Here is an 11,487-nt window from a genome sequence, read left to right as displayed (position 1 = left end):
TGAAAATGTTTGTTTACGTCCAAAATTAAATTCTTCAACCCAAAAATTAGTTCATAATCAATCGATTATTGAACTATTTTCCATTGGCATACTCATTTTATACCATTATTCTTGTCATACGTGTGATTTCACAACAAATTTAACCACTAACAAAGAATCCGGAAGTTTATAACCTATGTTGCCAAACACCAATTTTCCAATTTTATCCCACTAATTGTACATGAGCACTGACCGGATCTGTACAATTATCAAAGGAAAAGAAGTTTATTCTGTTTCTCAATGATCTCTGATTGTCTACAAATCTCGCATACTCTGAGATAACGCCCTAAAAGCCATTGGTAACCATGTGTGTAGCTCGTTGTTTCTGAGCAAGTGAATGAATAAGCATCCAAACCAACGTCACTGGTAAGTAGATAATGATCCTTTCTTCACCATAAAGTTGTTTAACAACGTGTAAATCCATTCACATGCTCAGAAACAATGAGCTACACACATGGTTACCAATGGCTTTTAGGGCGAGATCATAAGTTATGCGAGAAATGAACTATTCCAAGAAAAAGTGTAAATTGGGTCCTAAAATGTTTAATGAAATCTTGTTTTTATTCAATGACACGAAAGACCATGTTACTGCAACTATTTTAGCAATTTTTCCCGCTCAAATAACGGCTATATCATCTTCAATATTAAATTTAAAAATTGGATCCATAAATGAACCTTGACACTTGAGGTTATGTTTGACGTTCGCTTAGTCGACAAAAATACCACAGGGGTTTTAGTTTTAACACTGGGGTTGTTTCTATCTGACATTTCGGAAGGAACACAGAAAATAAAATTCACTCAAAATTTGAGTTTAATCCAAGGGTTGTGACAAAATCTAAAAAAAAACATAAAAAAATGTTTTTTTGTACTTAAACAAATGAAAAACACTAAAAAATTTAGTAAACATGTGTTTTTGGCCTAAACTTAAGTGTTTGGCACTAAAATTGGGACAGAGCTTTAGGACCCAAATATTGCGCTTTTTGAGATATATTTTAGTTTCTCTCTTTTTTGTGACTGTCAGGGTGAATCTCTTATCATGGACAATGCGCTTATTTTCCCTAATAAGAGCAAATTTACCCTTAACGGTAGCATTCAATCCACGCAACACTGCGCGCAACTACCTGGCGCGCAATAGGGTCCTAAAATGTTAAATGAAATCTTGTTTTCATTTAATATTACGAAAGAGCATGTTACTGCAACTACTTTAGCATTTTTTCCCACTCAAATATCGGATAAATCATATTAAAACTTTAATTTAAAAATTGGATCCATAAATGAACCTTGACACTTGAGATCATGTTTGACGTTCGCTTAGTCGACAAAAATACCACAGGGGTTCAACTTTTTAACACCGGGGTTGTTCCTTTCTGACATTTCGGAAGGGACACGGAAAACAAAATACACCCAAAATTTGAGTTTAAACCAAGGGATGTGACAAAATTTAAAAAAAACTTAAAAAATGTTTTTTGGGCTTAAACCATTGGAAAACATTAGAAAATTGAGTAAACTTATGCGTTTGGCACTAAAATTGGGACAGGGCTTTAGGACCCTATTGATAATACCACAGAAAACTTAAGAAAAGTTTTCGCAACTTTTGTATAGCAGTCAATTGATATTTAAACGGACCAAAATTTATACCCGTACCTTGCAGGATGCATAAACACTTCACAACGGTCAGCTGGTAGACCAGTTTTGACATTTGTCCTCGTTTTCATTGGCCACACACAATGGATCTGGGCAGCGCGTAACACTGGCGCGTAACTGGCCGGCGCGCAACTAACTCGACGAAAGTAAAATTTTACAAAATATTCGCAATATTGTGAATAAAATTCGTGGCCCCTGACCAGGCCCCTGACAACCATATATCGATACACAGTGTTCTTCGTAGCCAGGATGTCCCGGGCGATAAATGAATATCGCCCACTGTCAGTTGTAAGAACTGTGAAATCAAAGACCATTGTTTTGTTTAATTGTTTGTTATGGTTTGAATATCAATTTTTGATATTGTTAAATCAGCTAATAATTTGCCAAAAAGTTGAAGCACATTCAACATTTTGATAGTTTTGGAAGGAGAGAAAATATTGAAAGGCATCCTGCAAGCCTCCAAGCAAGCAATCAGTTATTTTATTGCGACACTTGCTCGATTACGGACCATAAACATTAAACAAAACTTCGCATCCTGATTGCACTCTCGATTCAATTTACCCGAAAATGGGTAATCATATGGAGATGTTGACTACGCTAAAAGTCATCCCGTGCCATGGGCTTGCCCCTGACTGAACGCGAGAATTTATTTTTAATTTTTTCCCGTGTTCAACTGATTTCTCCTTTCGGGCTCTTTTGTCATCCCAACATGATGATGATGATGATTGGCCGATGATGAAAGTGAACAATTTCTGACTGATTTTGCGTTCTGTCAGCACAGTGTCACTGTCAAAGTCAGCACCCCGAGAACGAACTGAGTTAGAAATTTGTCCAGAGTTATATCATCACTTGATATCAACTATTTCGGTGGATTTTTAGGTAAAATACGAGATCTTTAATCCATTACGTGATAAGATTGATTTCGGGACATCAAGACCGTATTGTGCAAGTTGGATTTGTACCGGATGTGGCTTCGGTTAACGAGTTTTACCTTTTGCAGACTCTCGGCAGGTCTACGGAACGGAACGATGGCTGCAAGGCGATTCTGGGCATCCCTTTTCCCGACCGTGAAGGCACAGGAAGAGGAAGTTGTTGACCCGCAGGTCGTTCTACGGGTACGTTCCGAAATGTTACCTTCTACCAGAAGAATCAGATTTTAACTATTTCGTCCCATTGCAAACATAACCTATATTGATTTGTTATGATTTTTTTTTCGGAAATTTCAGGAAAAGTGCGCTGAACACGGAACAGCTCCCCAGCTTTGGGAGAAATACCAGGCGTGCAATGACCGCGTCAACAGCCGATCGAACACCACCGAAACCTGCGTTGAAGAACTGTTTGACTATCTGCACGAATTGGACCACTGCGTAACGAAGACCTTGTTCTCCAAGCTGAAGTAAACCAACGGGAAGCAAGGAGAGGCTTAGGATTCTTTATTTAGTCTACCCTTCAAACAAAAATCGTTCGGTACACTGTAAACGAACAACAAATGTGGTGTCTAACATTTTGGTGAAATAGTTCGAAATATGTTCAAAGAACTCGGTAAATAAAGCCTCCTATCAGAAAGGATGAATGGACGTTTTTACTCTGTTACCTACTTGTGCATTAGACTGATGCAAACTTTAAAGTGTTTGCTCCCCTATGCTTAAACATAACATCATCGTCCCAAAGTTTGAAATGATTCGGATGAAATTTGGCTGTGCGCATGTAATGGTTATACACGGAGAAATATTTTTACCTAATTTTTGAGTTTACCCAAAATTAAGTACATCGATTATAGTTTCAACCCAAAATCTCTCGGTTTTCTCTTTCTCCCACACGAATGTTGTCAAAAATAGAGAGAGCTGCATCTACCCAATGGGGGTACTTTGGCCCAATAAGCCAAATTTGGGTAAATGCAACTTTTCTTATGTTTGGGTCGAAAGAACTCAATTTTGCGTTAAATCAACCCAAAATTGAGTATATTTTTCTAATGGAATTAAAGCCAAACTACCTAGTGGGGACCTTGGAAATTTAGTCAAAATTGAGTTATTGGGCTCAACTACGGAATTGCGTTGAAACAACCCAAAATTGAGTTGAATTCCGTCTCCGTGTATGGAGATTAGATGAGTTGGGGTAAACCTGACCCCTGAAGGTATAAGATCTTCCAGGACTGGTAGCAAATTGTTTTTTAGAGACTGGTCTCTACTTTAATATGAAGATGAATCGAAGCCAAACATCAAATTTTCAAGAGAATAGATCACGCTGAAAATTCGATCGATTAGTCATCACCAGCGAGTGACCAATCGATCATGTTTTCAGCTTGAGTGAATATCTGGTTCTTCAGATTCGTGCTCTTGAAAATTTGAGATGTGATTCCGGTTCATCTTCACCTTAACTGCCCATAAATGCATGTTAGTCCCATGTTTGCTGGATTCCCTATTCACATGGGACAATCATGCGTTTATAAGCAGTTAAGGCGAAGTAGGTAGGCCGTCATTGAAATTTTTACGCGTCGTTGATTATTGTTGCTTATTCATCTCACGTTTTCGAATCAAAGAAAATCGACACAGCTAAAAAAGTATCAGCATACTTTACGCAAGTTAGCGAGTATTGTGATATTACGGGGAAATTTACAAATTTGGAATGCTTCGCGGAAATAACGCGCAGTGAGCAATCTCCGCATAGAACAAATGAACCAAAGCAAGCACTGCAACTCAGTAGTAGGAGAGTAGATTGAATTTGATGACACTAAGCAGCATGACAATAGTTTCTTGATGCCGCTACGTGAAAATTGAAATTCTTATCTTTCGTATAAGTTACTGTTTCTTAAATGGGGCATGATGTGACGATTATCAGATAAACCTAATCAGTCCATGACTTTTCAAAGCCAAAGGCTTAAAAAATAGACCTTGCAATCCGACGATGTGGTCCAGAACCATTTAATTGATACATCATTGAAGTGCATAAGCGACCCGGGCTCTTTTGCTAGCTATCAAGAAACGGATCACTCATTGAGCATTTTCTTCTACGATTCAGAAAGAAATACATAAATTGCTTAATCCCAAACCTATCAATGTTGAGCCACTTGATTTATTCAAAAGCTCCGGATTAGAGAATCTGAATACACAGGTTCTCTAACTCAGAACACTGGCTATCTCTAATTAGAATTATCATATAAAAATCAACATAATCCATTTGGTGTCGCAGGCCAAAACTGCCCGTTGACAGTGCATATATACTGTGCTTTGTCATAAACAAACATAATTCAGTATTTGAGGTCGCGGGTGACTATGATTAATATGGTAGAAAATTTTCCAACAGATTACCCTGGATTTTCCAGGAATCAAATTTTTTCTTGCAACGCGTAATACTTTTTCAAGTCAATATAAACTATCAAGACTGAGTTTCATCACTTTGAAATGCAAGCTGAAAAGTCATCATTGCTGCGAATCTATGACAAAAGGTCGAAGAACAAAAGAGAAGGGACGAAAGGTCGGAAATCTTTTTTCAAAGAAGGAAAAATTTCTCACCATGCAAATCGTTTTAGAACTTTTGTCTTTCGACCTTTTGTCCTTTCGACCTTTTGTCTTTCGACCTTTTGTCCATAAACCGTTGCCAAAGCGAATGACTGGCCACTTAGCCTTAATATAAATCTTTTAAATGCTACTAAAATTTCGTTTTTCCAAAATGGTCTCTAATTACTATTTCAATTCTCCTTGTAGTGAATTCTTATTCCAAATATTGAGTCAGGAATTTCCACAGGGATTCCAGGATTTTCTATAGGGTGTCGCAGAAACTATGGGCACGACCAAGCATGGGAAACATTCACTCGAATATTGCATTTCTCTCGCTCAAATCCACAAGCGGTCAAGAGCGAGATTGCCGTTTCTCCGACCAAGCTGAGTGTTTCAATTTCCAATGCGCTTTCTTCTTGTTCACCGAGCGACAAGTAAGACAAAAACGGCAACAAAATGATTCACTACCGACTCCTTGTGCCGAAGCCATCCCATTGCTGTAGCGAATGATTCTTTACATTCCGATTCAACACGAGTGGCATTCGTATTTGAGAGCTGAAGAGCGTTCACTGACTGGTGATACACAAGGCGAAATGTTTCAGTGAACGCAAAATCTGTACATTTCGCAGGAAGCTTTCAGTGATCGAATGGCGAACGCGTTCTTTCGTGTCTCCAATTTAAGAGAGGATAGGTGCTCTCTCCGCTCCGTATATCTTTTCATTTTTGGTTTATCTCAATCGTTAACGATTCGTCGGGATTGCGCTCACCCTAGTAGCGTTCGGCAGTCATTGAACATTCGGTGGCAGCAGATACTTTGCAGATATTTTATCGGTAGCGTTCGGGTTAGTGAGTGAATTTTCCCATGCTTGGGCACGACTTTACCATACTGCCATTTCGAGACAAATGCAGATAAGAATCTGATCATCATATTCTTATTTTTTGTTACAATGTAACATTTGACAAATGTTCCAACAGGGAAAATCTGTTTCGGTTATTTTTATTTTGCACTTTATTCTGATTGTAAAAAAATGAAAAAAATATGTATATATAGAATTGTAAATTTCATGACCAATATTAAACACCATAATAAAAAAATCAAGGGAGGTACTAGCATAGTAGATCCACTGATAGGGCTTTAGGGTAACTCAGTGTTGCCACTGTTCGAAAGTGCCTGAGCGGCGGAAGTTCATTTGCCGAGGTGAACAAGCTTGTAGCCGATTCGCGCGAGACAATGGGATGAACGTCGCACAATAGAACCCCAACTACCTGGAGGGGTATAAAAGGAGCTCGCACCCTAGAGCAGGTCTCTTTTGGTGAACATCCTGGCTGACGAAGAAGACTGGTGCAAGTATCGTAATCTAAAGTGTTCTGTAATCCTCAGTGAAAGAGAAGTGCTACAATCCGAACAGTGGATTCGTGGGTAGCGATTATATCACCCATCCGGTCTGTTATTCGAGAAAACTGGACCCCCTTATTGCCACGTTGGGGCCAGTCGTAGTGAAAATCCGGTGCGTAAGTGTGAATCGACTAAACGAACTGTCCGTGAAGGTAAAGTGCAAAGTTCGCGAGAAGATACGACAGTGCAGTGAACAGTGTCTCCCAGGTGCGTTGAGCCGGTCGTAACGTTACGAAACGAACGTGGCCATTTGTTTTACACGGCCAAAAACTTCGTTCCACGGTTTGGAGCGAAAACCCAGCCCTGGTACGGGTGAAGCACTCCAGAAAGATCCGGCGATCATCGGTTCCAGCCCTCAATGTCCAGGTAACTCGAGCAGTGAGCTAGGCCTAGAATAGTCGAAATCACATTTAATTGAACCACCCCCCCTCCTCAAAAGAGATTTAATAGAGATAGATTGTATTTAAATTCGAAAGCTTACCCGCATAATTATGAACCATATTTTTACTGTTTCCCATTCAATCCACAACAATTTACAACAGTATCAGAACAATTCCGTATGACATTTAAAATAACAATAAACCAACCGTACCGTGAAGGGTTTTTACAATCTGGTAAATTGTAATAGTTCAACATAAAAGCTACTGTTTGTCGTACACTAACCTTACCAGATAAAAGTGATTATTTGTTCTAAATGTATGGCGAATTGTGATTTTCTATGCGGGTTGGTGTTTAGAATTTGTAAAACCGAAAGAAAGATTCGCAGGTTGAGAACGATCGAGATCTGTTACGGTGAGTATTCCCCAAACACGTGTGCCGACCCTGAGAGGCAAAATTACAGGTGAGCTAGCTCGGGACGTGAGGACGTCCATGCCATAGACGCGTGGGCGTCATCGGTAGTAACAACAAGAGATTATTACTTTGGCAAGGTAAAAACCATATTAAAATAAGATTGTCGCCACTTATTTCTACTTAGTAAATCTACTAGTCATTTTCCTCAGAGTAATATTCCCTACGTCGTGTATGATAACAATGTGTACAGCTAGCTAATTGTAAAGAGTGGCTACGGATCATTCTGGTTAGCAAACTGATCGTCGTCAATAGTATTAATGTCCACTTCCAATAGATTAATTATTTGAAATGGGCATCAATGTTATCAACGATGCAGAATGTACGTTGGATCACATCCTAGAAATAAGTGCGTCTATGCCGTATAAATTATGACGCGGCTTTAAGCAAAAATGCCAAAATGTGAAACCACCACTACAGGTTACGCCTTTGGTTTCCATCTAATAGGTTAATGGATTATGCCCTCCTTTCGCGACAAGATTGCATAACCACGGGGAGGGGATTTGTATTATTATCATTATTAGAACAAACAGAAAAATTCAATAGAGTTAAATAAATTGTTCTGCTTTCATTGTATTAACAAATCATTTCTTTCATCACTTGAATTGAGCATATTTCATTAACAAATTGTTTACCTATTTATTAAAAAAAAATCTATATCACATTTAGGTAATCAAGTTAATTATTTAAACTAGGTTTGGAACATTCGAGCTTTCAGTAAAGATAGTGGACGCAAATGTTGGAAGTTCGAATCTGTACTGGGGAGCTGATGCATATTTTCCGCTCCTACTGTGGCTCTGGAATCCTCAGCTTAAAATTTCTGCCGTTATTTACACTGACACGCACCATTCAGTGTCACCCACTGCTGGTGTCTTTACAATATTGAATTTCACCCAGAGGTTACTTGTGTACAAAAAAGGCAATGTGATGCCTCTATTTGATGAATTATGATTGTCTTTAAAGAAAAAAGCACAAATTTCGCAGTATGCGGAACGTTTTTGTGCGGTATTTTGATGAAAATGATTTTTCCACAGGCGAAATTGAATTTGCGACCACCGTACACTGAGGAAATGGAACGTATGAGGTACATAAGAATTTCTTATGGAATAACGACATAAGAAGTATTTTGTTCTTCATTCGAGAATCTTATAACATTCCACAACAGACTTATGAAATAACACTCATTACATAGACAGATATAATTCCATAAGAAACTCTTTTTGGACATCAAACGCATTGATCATTGACATTCATAAGACAATCTAATGGAGTACGATTTTCTTAACAATTTCAAACGAAAATCTTATGGATTACGTGGAGAGATGCTAATAACAAAATATACACGATTGAGATTCATAAGCGCGCGTATGACAATGATTAGTAACACTTGTGAAAAACAGTCGACTTCCTATCAAAAACCACGTAAGAATTTCATACGAAATTCTTTTGGAATAAAGACATAAGAAGCATCTAATGAGACTCATAAGAAAAACTTGTGAACTTCCATCGATCATTGCGTTCATAATCTAAATAGGTATAATATCATAAGATACTCTTATGAAGGATCATAGATATCAATTATGGAATTCTTTAGGACCATTATGTATTTAGAGAATCGCTCTTTGAATTTAGGAAAATAAAGATATTCATAAGATCTCTTATGATAACGACAAGAATTTCTTGTGAATATCGGACGTTTTGTGTTTCATAAGAATCTTATGAAAGAAAGAAAACCAGTCAAGAAATCAATTCACAAGCGTTCTCTTATGAAATTCGTACGCAATTTCTGGCTCAGTGTATATCAGTAGGTAGGTGGATGAGAATAAGTGTAGAAAAAGTAATTGAAAACTGAATGTACGTTCTATATGGGATTCGTGTGTGTATTGTCAAAGCTGCATTCACACCTAGAAAAAATCAACGGTGATGAATCCAACTGAGGGTCGGCGTTGTTGATTGTATATGGAAATATGCAGACACTGTAATCAGACACAGAAACAGCGTTGGGTAGCCTTTGGGTCCTATGTGTTCTACTGTTTTTAGCTCCAATTAAACTTATGACGGTTGTGATACATCACCACTCAGTATTTAAAAACGTTGATTTTTATTTTGATGCATTTATTTATAATATGCGAATGTTTGAAAATTGTTTTACAATTATAAATACTCGAGTATATGTATATGTGATCATAATATGTACGTACAAACTACCATACCCGGAATTAACGGGTACGATTATGATGTACGTAGCTGCAGTCAAAATAATGCAGAAATTTCATCTTTGCCTGCAGCCAATCAGCACATAATGCTTTGCAACAAATTTTACAGTAGGTCAATCAATAGATGCTACAAAACATTAAAATTAATCGCATTCTTTCAAGCTTTCATCTCCCGTCGATTTCGTTACAACGTAAATTTGTAAAAAACAACAAAAGTTTTAAAACGCAAAAAAAGGAAACTTACGCTCCGCTTCCGACCTGCAGCACCTCGAAGCAAACGCAGCACACCCGGACCGGCTTGTTGATTCCGAACTTGATAATCGGAACATCGTTGTTGGAACAGCGGCTGCACAGGATCCGGCCACAGTGACGGCTGTTGGATAGTAGAAGCAATTGGAATATGTAATTTATTGATGTTTATGACAAATCTTCTCTAATAACCCTAAAACTTTGTCTGAGTTCGGGGGTCAATATGCCAGCAAAATACTTTATAAGGCTATAACTCTGTTTTGCTATGAACCGAAATTGGTTTACACGTTGGTGCGTTCAAGCGATTTTTTTTAACAACTACCGAAAAGCTGAACATTACATATACTTTGAAATTGGATTAAATGGACAAATTGATGTTAAACTTCCACTCGGCTGGTTAGCCGTAAACCACGATTCATAATTTAAAAAAAACGAGGATTTTTTTTTTGTTTGTGCATGGACATTTCTTGACTTCATTGAAAAGCATTTTTCTAGAGTAATTTTCTTGAAAAAAAGTACGTTGTCTGTGCCTTGGGGTTATATTGTCCCTTGGGACGTAGTGTTATACGAAATTTATATTTTATAAAAATTTTTGGAAAAATAATAAGCTAACTTTTGAAACAAGTTTCAAAAATACTTAAATTTTGATACTTTGGACGTTTATATTTCAGCAACAGCAAATACCATAGAAAATAGAGTATAGTAGAGCAAAAGTTGGAATGGGGCAAACATTTATTTAAGTGACTTTCACTCCAAATATTGAAGAGATCTGGAAAAAATATGGCTATATAGGGAGCCGGATGCAGGCTTGAGAACTGTGATCACAATTTGCCACAGTTCATCGATTCTGCCAGTCAACCAAAACACAAAGCATCAGCAGCATCAATACCATCAAGTGTTGCGCTGCCAACGGTTCACACACTGCTTGACTGTTTTTGTCTCTCCACTATGACCGTTTTCGGGCAGCCATCTCGAGGTGAATGATTGAAAAAAATGTTAAATAATTCAATCGCTAATATTTCGCTTGTGTTTTCAACTAATTGAAATCTATTAGCTCTAACAGCAAGAGCACAATCATTCCGTTGCGATACATAAAAACAAGTTCAATTTCATGCTGCCTTTATCGAGCAAAAAAGCAAAACCCCGAAAACCGGAAAAATTGCGTCACCACTGTGCTTGAGTCATTTCGCATTCGGGTTTGAAAAAACGTTGCGAAGAAGAAGATTACAGTTTTGAAGAGCCGTGACATTTTTTTGTTTTGAACGGTCATGGATTGCTTTGGATTTTGATGGTCGTGTAGAAAAATGTGAATGTCGTGGTGGTTAATGTTTGCTACAGTACATTTATCATCCCTGGCCGGATGCTATTCTTGGCATTTTTTATTCAATTCGGCAGTGGAGTTTTTTGAAAGCTAGAGAGCTCATATTTGACCACAATAAAGTAAGGTGGGGCAAAAGTTCAAGTTTAGTAGTATAATGAAAATTTTCAGAAGCCAGGCAGCACTGGCTGAGGGAAGGTTGTGCATTTTTAACCTGGCATTAAAATAGTGAAAAAAATGTGGCAATCTCAAAGTAAAATCGACGAAAAATACATATCC

The 11,487-nt window shown here is 37.8% G+C and overlaps 2 protein-coding genes across 2 annotated transcripts in view; one reads left to right on the top strand and one right to left on the bottom strand.

The window, feature by feature from the left end:
* Window positions 1-2,401: 2,401 nt before the first annotated feature.
* LOC5573879 (cytochrome b-c1 complex subunit 6, mitochondrial) lies at window positions 2,402-3,256 on the top strand. Its single transcript, XM_001654867.2, has 3 exons — window positions 2,402-2,562; window positions 2,684-2,798; window positions 2,910-3,256. Exons 2-3 carry the CDS (start codon window positions 2,712-2,714, stop codon window positions 3,081-3,083), a joined length of 261 nt encoding a protein of 86 aa, XP_001654917.1. The 5' UTR covers window positions 2,402-2,562; window positions 2,684-2,711; the 3' UTR covers window positions 3,084-3,256.
* A 6,267-nt stretch (window positions 3,257-9,523) lies between these two features.
* Window positions 9,524-11,487, bottom strand: part of LOC5573889 (rabankyrin-5) — a 130,203-nt gene continuing 128,239 nt past the window's right edge. Inside the window, exon 7 of the mRNA XM_001654871.2 lies at window positions 9,524-10,014. Within this exon, the coding sequence (XP_001654921.2) occupies window positions 9,882-10,014 (133 nt within the window). The 3' untranslated portion in view covers window positions 9,524-9,881. The remainder of the gene's footprint in view (window positions 10,015-11,487) is intronic.

The sequence above is a fragment of the Aedes aegypti genome, chromosome 3 (assembly GCF_002204515.2).
Source record: "Aedes aegypti strain LVP_AGWG chromosome 3, AaegL5.0 Primary Assembly, whole genome shotgun sequence".
Lineage (NCBI taxonomy): Eukaryota > Metazoa > Arthropoda > Insecta > Diptera > Culicidae > Aedes > Aedes aegypti.
Note: the sequence above shows the minus strand (reverse complement) of the source record. Positions and strands in the feature narration are given on the sequence as shown.

Excerpts from the sequence above, each read along its gene's own strand:
- LOC5573879 (XM_001654867.2), top strand. The coding sequence starts at position 2,712 with ATGGCTGCAAGGCGATTCTGGGCATCCCTTTTCCCGACCGTGAAGGCA. Across the intron at positions 2,799-2,909 it reads ACCCGCAGGTCGTTCTACGG|GAAAAGTGCGCTGAACACGG; the intron begins GTACGTTCCGAA and ends CGGAAATTTCAG.